Source organism: Empidonax traillii, unplaced genomic scaffold, assembly GCF_003031625.1.
Source record: "Empidonax traillii isolate 1590-97213 ecotype Southwest subspecies unplaced genomic scaffold, ASM303162v1 scaffold103:size1334136, whole genome shotgun sequence".
NCBI classification, from domain to species: Eukaryota; Metazoa; Chordata; class Aves; order Passeriformes; family Tyrannidae; genus Empidonax; species Empidonax traillii.
Window position 1 is genome coordinate 577,263 of NW_020955296.1, and position 8,553 is coordinate 585,815.

At 43.2% G+C, this 8,553-nt stretch overlaps 1 protein-coding gene across 2 annotated transcripts in view; it reads left to right on the forward strand.

The window, feature by feature from the left end:
* The window catches only part of PAMR1 (peptidase domain containing associated with muscle regeneration 1), a 59,612-nt gene that overhangs the window by 22,627 nt on the left and 28,432 nt on the right, over window positions 1-8,553 (forward strand). For both annotated transcript variants that reach the window (XM_027882182.1, XM_027882183.1), the window contains exons 5-6: window positions 373-590; window positions 7,223-7,330. In XM_027882182.1, coding sequence (XP_027737983.1) covers window positions 373-590; window positions 7,223-7,330 — 326 coding nt within the window. The remainder of the gene's footprint in view (window positions 1-372; window positions 591-7,222; window positions 7,331-8,553) is intronic.

Genomic DNA, 8,553 nt, shown 5'->3' on the forward strand with positions numbered 1-8,553 from the left:
TGCTACTACTTTCAGTACTTAGAACTTTATTTAGGGGAAATAGAGCAATTTTTAGCAAATGACCATGATAGAAATATGCCCCCATATTATCTGACCCTCTATGAAAGTTCTGACATTGTATTATGATTAGAAACCTGATGCACGTGAACAAACGGTGTGACTTCAATTTAGACTTCACTGCTCTGACACTTTAATATTCTCATGGAGCAATGAATAGAGTTGAGCAAAAACTGAGATGCAGTGAGGGGGACTTCATGTGGTTAGGGACTCGATTCGTTGAGGGGGGTAGGCAATAACATAGCTAAATATGCAAATAAATCATATCCAGGGTGCACAGGTATGCAGTCTGACTGTGTGTCCTTGTTCCCCAAGATTTTCTATGCTGAGCCTGGAGTTTGACTATATGTGCCAGTATGACTATGTGGAGGTCCGTGATGGGGACAATTTGGACAGTCGAATAATAAAGAAATTCTGTGGAAATGAGAGGCCACCTCCAATCCAAAGCACTGGGTCTTCACTCCATGTCCTCTTCCAGTCTGATGGATCCAAGAACTTTGATGGATTTCATGCTGTCTTTGAAGAAATTACAGGTAAAATAATCCAAATGTGGAACATGCCACTCATTCTCATTAATTCAATTTCACTAATCTCTTTCCCTGTTTTGCTTCATTAAAAACTTTCATGCTGTGTTGCCAACAGCAACTTACATAAAATCAGTGTGGGGAAGATTCAAAAGCTGTCAGATGGCATGTGAATGTGAGGCTCTTCTAAAAAAGACTGAATTCTTTCTACTTGTGTGAAGAACAAACACATCAGCCAACGGAGAAAAGCTGCTGTTTTGTGTGACTGTTCAGTTTGAATCAAAGAATTAAGAGCACAGAAGGAAATAGAGGAAGGGGCATGTGTATCTGCAATGGAAGAATTGCTCAATGCTGTATGCAGGAGCAGAGTCACTGTTTCAACTACCAAAAACCTGATGCAAAGCCTCATGCCCTGCCAGAATTCTTGTGTTGGCTTGTGTACCATTAGGGCTTAAAAAAAAAAAAAAAGAGTGTACAAAGGACAGATTATTTTCTTTAAGAAAAAAATAAAAGAAGAGGCATTTCATATTCTGTGGCGATCTCAGCGTTATGAATGACAGAAGCAGGACTCCAGAATTACTGGGTTTGTTACTATTCAGTGCTTGAGCCTCTTACATGGCTTTCCATAGTTTCTTTCTGACTGTAAAACAGCATTTAAAGTGTAGCTGGCTCCTCATTTTTCCATTGCATTTGCAGCAGCCTCTGTGCTCTTTCTGGATCTTCCTTGTTTAACTATGTGTGGAATTTTGGTCAAATCTATCCACAGTACCCCCAGCACAGAAGATTAATCAGACTGTGCTGCTTTGCCACAGATAAACCCTGCAGGATCTATGACTCACCATACCTTGCCTTCTGCACACCCTAGTGACCCACATTACATGAGGTCATTCTGGGTATATCTAACTCAGGAAATTTAGTTAGTTTACATAACCCTTATATAGATACACAAACCTACAGAGGATCAGCTCTTAGCAATGAGCAGACGTGTAAAAAGCAATCTGAAATGTACGTACTTCTGGATGCAGCACCTATGCTGTTTCTTAGCCTGCCCTGCTCTTGAAATGTCACTTTTAGTACCTGCTAGTAACATAGCAGGAGCAGTTAGCTATTGATAGTTTGCCTGGGCTTACAGCAGGAGAGGTGATATAGAACAAATGAGTGTGGCGTGGGCTATGTTGCATAAGGGCTGCCTACACTCAGGGAACTAACATTTTCCATATGGTGCAAGCTGAATTGGTTCTGTTTTCTCTGCCCAGCAGGGAACACTTGGTATTCGAATATGGTTGAGCACTTTATTTCCGCCCCATTTTTAGCAGTAATTATTCTGAGGCTGTGAGGCTGCAAGTGTGGTAATCCACACAGAGCACGCTGTAAAGGGCTTCTTGGAGTTTGTGAGGAGGTCTTATTGTGCACTTTATTATGAGGCTGTTCTGGTCTAATGTGTAGCTGCAGTGAAAGGCTTTTCAAACACTCCCAGTGTCTTTTTATGTGAAGCATTAACCTGGCCAGCAGGACCATTTAAGGGAAGAATACAGTGTTCATGGGGCAGCATAAAATTGAAAGCGGGGGCAGCACAGGATCGAAAGCTCTGGCAACACATTGAAAACTGAAGCATTTCCCTTGAAATTTCCCTCTGTGCACAGCACTGTGGAAGAGCCAAAGTCCCTAGAACAGATTTCACAGAGCTTACTGGAGCAATTTCCTATGCTGCAGGTGAGAGCAGCAGCAGCGTAGGTGCTTACAGGATGTGGACCAGGCCATGGACGTGATCTGATGTCCCTAGCACCTTAGTGGAGTAGTAGAGAGGACTGAAGAAGCATCTTATGCTGCCAAAAGTGAACTCTTGGAATTTCTTCCCTTTCTGGCTTCCCTTCCTGTGAGCTCTGTGCTGGCTTAGAAGTCCCAGCTTGCTGAAACAGGGGCGCTGACTGTACAGATGTCACTGGTTCAACTGCCAGAAAGGTTGTGAATGATACAAAATAAGCTGCAAAGCCTGTATCTTCTTTAGGAAAGGTCACTGCATGTGTAGTTATTAAAGGATGAAACCCCACAACCTGCTCTGCTGCCTAGTCTGGGGCAGGTGCTAGGTCCCATCTCATGCCAAGTATGAAATGAGAACCAGTGAATTGGCATGAGTGACTAGAAGTCACTCAACAGAATCCAGATAAGAAGCGTGGGGGGCCAGATGGGGAGCCATCAGGGTCTCTTAAGGTCATATGCTGGATCCAGTTAGATGAAAGTCTGTTACTGACTTTCAATAATAACGCTTTACTTTCTGTACCCCTAAGCTAGCAATCTTTGACACAACGTAATGGCTTTAACCTTTTATAGTATTGTCCCATGTTGTTTGACTTAATCCAGGAAATCAAGGCTCCTTTAAAAAGGAAAAATATTTAGTGCTCTTGAATATCAGGCATTTTCAAGGACAGCATCTGACAGTTTCTGAACTTATCCTTGTCCGCTTGACATGCTTACTTTTCCATAATCATGAGACAAAGCTGTAGCAAAGACAAAGCTGAAAGTTCGCTAGCTTCAAACCAGTGACTACAAAAGATCAATCTGTACAGTCTTTTGCTTCTCCTTCCCTTTCTCAGTGATATTAGTTGGATACCTTAAAATTGCCACATATATATTTCATTTTAACAAATTAATTACTGTCTTTAGTCAGGCGTTAGTCTTCAATGACACCTGGAAGTGTTGTCTACCCATGTATGAATTGCTCTTACATCACCACATGAAACCTCCAGAGAAGTCCATATGTGGCATCTATATATTTCTTGTCTCATGCCATCTGGATATAGGAGACTTGTCCAAGAGAAGCTACTCTGAGGTCGGTCCATATGGTGTCAGAGTGACAGATCCTGGCACATGGGGGCTTTTTCTGAGGTGGGAGACGCCTGAACAGCTCTTGTGGGAAGTGCTGAGGAGACCTGTACGATGCCAGAACAACCACCCCTCTGTGCCCCACCGTGCCTATGCAGAGCAGACGGGCGGTGTGCGGCAGATCATGCAGTGCTTGAGTGCACAGCGGGGGCGAGGTCTTGCTGTAGCTGCAGAGCTGAACCCAGCCACGGTATCCACTCAGCAGTGAGCTATGTCCTCTGCACATGCCAGAAAGGAGGTGATAACCCAGGCAGAGCTTCTACAAAAACATGGAGCCATCCAGGTCTGGCTGCAGGGAGAGACAGAGCCTGTCTTTTTTGACTCAGTCATAATTTTGACTGGCAACCTCTCTTCCCACACTTCTCAAGCAGATTGACTGCAAGACAGGGAGCACTGTCCCTCCCACTGTAAGAGAAGATCGGGACTGTGACCTCCTGAGGAACCTGAACATACCATAAGTCTACTGGACCCAACACCATGCACCCCAGAGTCCTGAGGAATTGGCTCATGTAGTTGCCAAGTCATATTTGAAAAGTCATGGCAGTCAGATGAAGTCCCAGGTGACTGGAAAAGGGGAAACATTGCACCTATTTTTAAAAAAGGGTAGAAAAGAGGACCCCAGGAACTACTGACCTGTCAGCCTCATCTCAGTGCCTGTGAGTATCATGGAGCAGATGCTCCTAGAAGCTGTGCTAAGGAACGTGGAGGACAGGGAGGTGATTTGAGACAGCCAGCGTGTCTTCACCAAGGACAAATCCCGCCTGACCAACCTAGTGGCTTTCTACAATGGAGTGACAACATCAGTGCACAAAAGGAAAGGGCTGCAAATGTCATCTCTCTGGACTTTTGTAAGGCCTTTGGCATGGCCATAACATCCTTTTCTCTAAGTTGGAAAGATATGGATTTGATGGGTGGACTGTTCAGAGGATGAACAATGGGTTGGATTCCAAGGATAGTGGTCAACATCTCATATGGACAGCAGTGACAAGTGGTGTCCCTCAGGAGCCCATGTTGGGACCAGTGCTATTTAATGTCTTCATCTGTGTCATAGACAAAGGGATGGAGTGAGCACTCATCAAGTTTACAGATGACACCAAGGTGAGTGGTGTGGTTGACATGAATGAGGGATGGGATGCTATCCAGAGGGCCCTGGACAAGCTCAAGTGGGCCTATGTGAACCTCATGAGGTTCAACAAAGACAAGTGTCCTGAACTTGAGTTGGAACAACCTCAGGTATTGATAGCGGCTGGGAGATGAACTTGCTGAGAGCAGTCCTGACAAAAACGACTTAAGAGTACTGGTGGATGAAAAGCTGGACATCTGCTATCAGTGTGCATTTGCAGCCCAGAAGGCCAACTGTGTACTGGGCGAAAGGAAAAGAACCAGCAGGTTGAGGGAAGTGATTCTGCCCCTCCACTCCACTCTGGTGAGACCCCACCTGGATCATTGTATCCAGCTCTGGGGTCCTCACCACAGGCAGACAGATGCGTGGAGCAAGTCCAGAGGAGGGCTGCAAATATTCTCAGAGGGCTGGAATACCTCTGCTATGAAGAAAGGCTGAGACAATTTCAGAGTTCAACCTGGAGAAGAGAAGGCTCTGGAGAGACCTTACTGCAACCTTTCAGTCCTTAAAGGTGGCTTATAACAGAGATGGGGACAGACAGCTGCAACAGGACAAGGGGTAATGAATGTAAGATGTAAGACGGTAATTTTAGATCCTATATAAGGAAGAATTTTCTTATAATTAGAGTGGCACAACACTGGAACAGGTTGCCCAGAAAGGTGGTAGATGTCATGTCCCTGAAAACATTCAAGCTCAGGCTGGACAGGGGACTGAACAATCTGATCTAGTTGAGGATGTCCCTGAAGGGGGTTGGACTAGATGACCTTTACAGATCTCTTCCATCCCAAAATATTGTATGATTCTATGATTCTATGATTCTGCTTCAAGTGAAGTCTCTGCAAGGAAAACTGCTGAGCCTGGACTGCAGCAGAGTGAATGCTTTAAAGTCGTAGTACACAACCTCACCACAGGACCCCCAGGGTGGGTTGCTTTTGGTTGCAACACTCAGCAGCTGGTACAAGCATTCTTATTTCCTTATTACCAAAATAATCATGGAATGACAAAGATGATCTGTAAAGGAATTGGAATGCAGAACTTTCTAGCAATTATGATTTCCAAGTTTAATGTATGAGCTATCAAGCATGCTTGGATAATTCTCTAAGATGGCAAGGAAAATGTTTTGTAGTCAATGTGAACTGAAACTGAACTCCACTGCTGGTATGGATCCAGACATGAACTTTGCTGCAGAATCTTGTTTTATTAAAATAGACTTGAAGAAGGGCATCAGATCCTGAACTCCTCAGGTGTTGGAATTACTTGAATCTTAAGCTAGATCTAAATCTTGAGATTTTGAATCTACTTTCTGTCCACTAAAATCCACACTCAATTTGGAAAATAATCCAAGTGGAAATTAATTTTTTTTGCATTTTTGAGATTAATTTATGTTCTTGTCCTGGTTTCAGCTGGAATATAGTTTATTGTCTTCTTAGTAGCTGGTGCAGTGATGCATTTTGGACTTTATATGATAACACACTAATGTTTTGGTTGTTGCTAAGTAGTGCTCAGTCTAGATCAAGGACTTCTCAGTTTCTCATGCTTTGCCGGTGAGGAGATGCGCAAGAAGCTGGAAGGGAGCATGCCCAGGACAGCTGACCCAAAGTGGCCAAAGAATGTCATGCTCAGGATATAAACTGGGGGGAGTTGGCTGGGAGCCACCATTTGCTGTTTGAGGAGGGGCTGGGCTTCAGTCAGTGAGGGGTGAGCAACTGTGTTGTGCACAGTTTTTTTTCTCTCAGGTGTTATTTCTCTGTCTCTCTCCCTTTCAACGTAATTATTATTACTATTATTGCTATTATTATTAAATTTTATTTTGTTTCAATTAAGCTGTTCTTATCTCAACCAGTGAGTTTTACTTTTGCTTCCTCAATTCTCCTCCCTACCAGAGGTGGTGGAGTGAGTGAGTGGCTTTGCGGTACTTGGCTGCCAGTTGGGGTTAAACCATGGCAGTCCTACTCACTCATCTCCCCTTAGAGCAGCCACCAAAGAAAGTGTTTGTGTGTGTTATTACACAGTGGAATGCATTGATATTAATTGCACAGTTACACATTCTGATATTAATTTATGCTAGTGTGTACAGTTTGATGTGTATCACTGCTAGACTCGTTGCATGCAAGAGCTTCCCCAGAAAATTTAGGATCATCATGATCAATCACAGCTGCCTGAACCAAAAAACTGAAGAAGTACTCCTCATGGACAAAGCAACTCCCAAAGTCTAGAATTACAAGATTCAAGACCCAAAACCCCCACCAGAACCCAGAACTTATCCCTAAACAAACTCTGGAATGAATGGCAACAGAAATGTAGGTTGCTATTAAACTTCTTTAATTTAGGCAAAACATTATTTGATCTTAGTGTAAATTATTTTTCTTTCACAAACCTTTCTTACCCTTTACTACTTTTAAAGGAAAATGGTAAAAGTAATGAATGCTGGGTAAATTACTACTCACCCCTATTAGATCCCTTCTCTAGTAAGTAACAGCAGAAGACTTTTTGACATGCATCAGGCCCTTTACTGCGTCTTCCTAACTTTTAATCAGAATATATAATTTACCCCAAGACACAACCACCATGAGGAAAACCAGATAGGTCCCCTATCCCATAAGAGACCATGAATGGTCTTGCTTTTCTTTTACAGCTTGTTCTTCATCTCCATGTCTTCATGATGGAACGTGCATTTTAGACAAAAGAAGTGCCTACAAATGTGCCTGTCTGGCTGGCTACACAGGGAATCGCTGTGAAAACTGTGAGTACAGGCACTGTGTGTATGACCAGCCTCCAGGGTGGTCACTGATTGCTAGGCCATGAATTGCTAGGAGTGTCATTGATGTGTAGGTCAGGTCAGTCATATTGCCAGAGAACACACTGAACTTCCTCTGGCATTTTTTAAGACACGGTGCTTGCAGTTCATTAAAATTTCCACTGAATCATTCTGGAGCTTTATGTCTGTGTAAAAAGGTAAACCAGAAATGGAACTGGGGAAAAGCACACAAAAAATCTTGTAGGGAATTAGCCTTATCAAACAGTCTGCTGTTTTCCACTGTGTGGATCAGCTGTTCTCTGCTAAAGACACATACCCCAGCTGAGCCCTGTGCTTGATGCTCTAGCCAGTCAGTCATAGGAAATGTGTCTTCCCCCTCAGCCACCTAAAAGGTAGAATTCTGGCACCATGAATGACAGTCTTTGGAACAAAACAAGTGAAGAAGGGTAGATTCTGTCCATATCTGTGTTGGTGGTCCTCACTGTCCCTATAATCATACACTTGGTTTTGTCTGCCAAGTGAATTGTAAAATAATTTGGTTTAAATCAATAGTCTGTTCCAATGATTTACTTCATGAATGAGCAAATGTCTTCATCTAACAGGGCTCGAAAGAGCAAGAAGGAGTAAGAATTGTGCAATATATGTCACGACAAAGGCTATATCATTTGTATTAGCTGAAAGGAGCATGCTGCAACATTTAAAGTCCCTGAGCTAGACCCCCAGCTGACCCTAGAGGATTTCAGTGATGGTGGTGAAATACATTTGAGATCACAATTGGCCCAAGACAGGAAGCATGGCTTACTGTGTCCTGCTGTGGCATTTCTCTGGCCACAAGGCACACAATGCCTTGCCTGCTAGCAGAGTTTTCAATTCTGTGTCAGAGGAGCCAATATGCACCAAACCTCACTACTCAAAATCTTTTCCCCACATATGCCATTGTCAGGAGTGGATTTATCTTCTGGGATTTCTTTTATTTCATCAGGGGAGTTAAATCATAGTGACATGATATCTCCTTTCATGCATCATTTTGAGATAAAAAGACCTTTTGATTTCTACAGATCCAGAATTACCTCATAAGGCTTGACTTCTCTCCCAACAGATCAGAGGAGAGGTAGTTTTACATTTTCTAAAAGTCTGAAAAAATTGTGGTTCTGAACAGAATGCCTCATTTTGCAGCTTGCACAGATTCCTGGTATGTGTTCCATAGG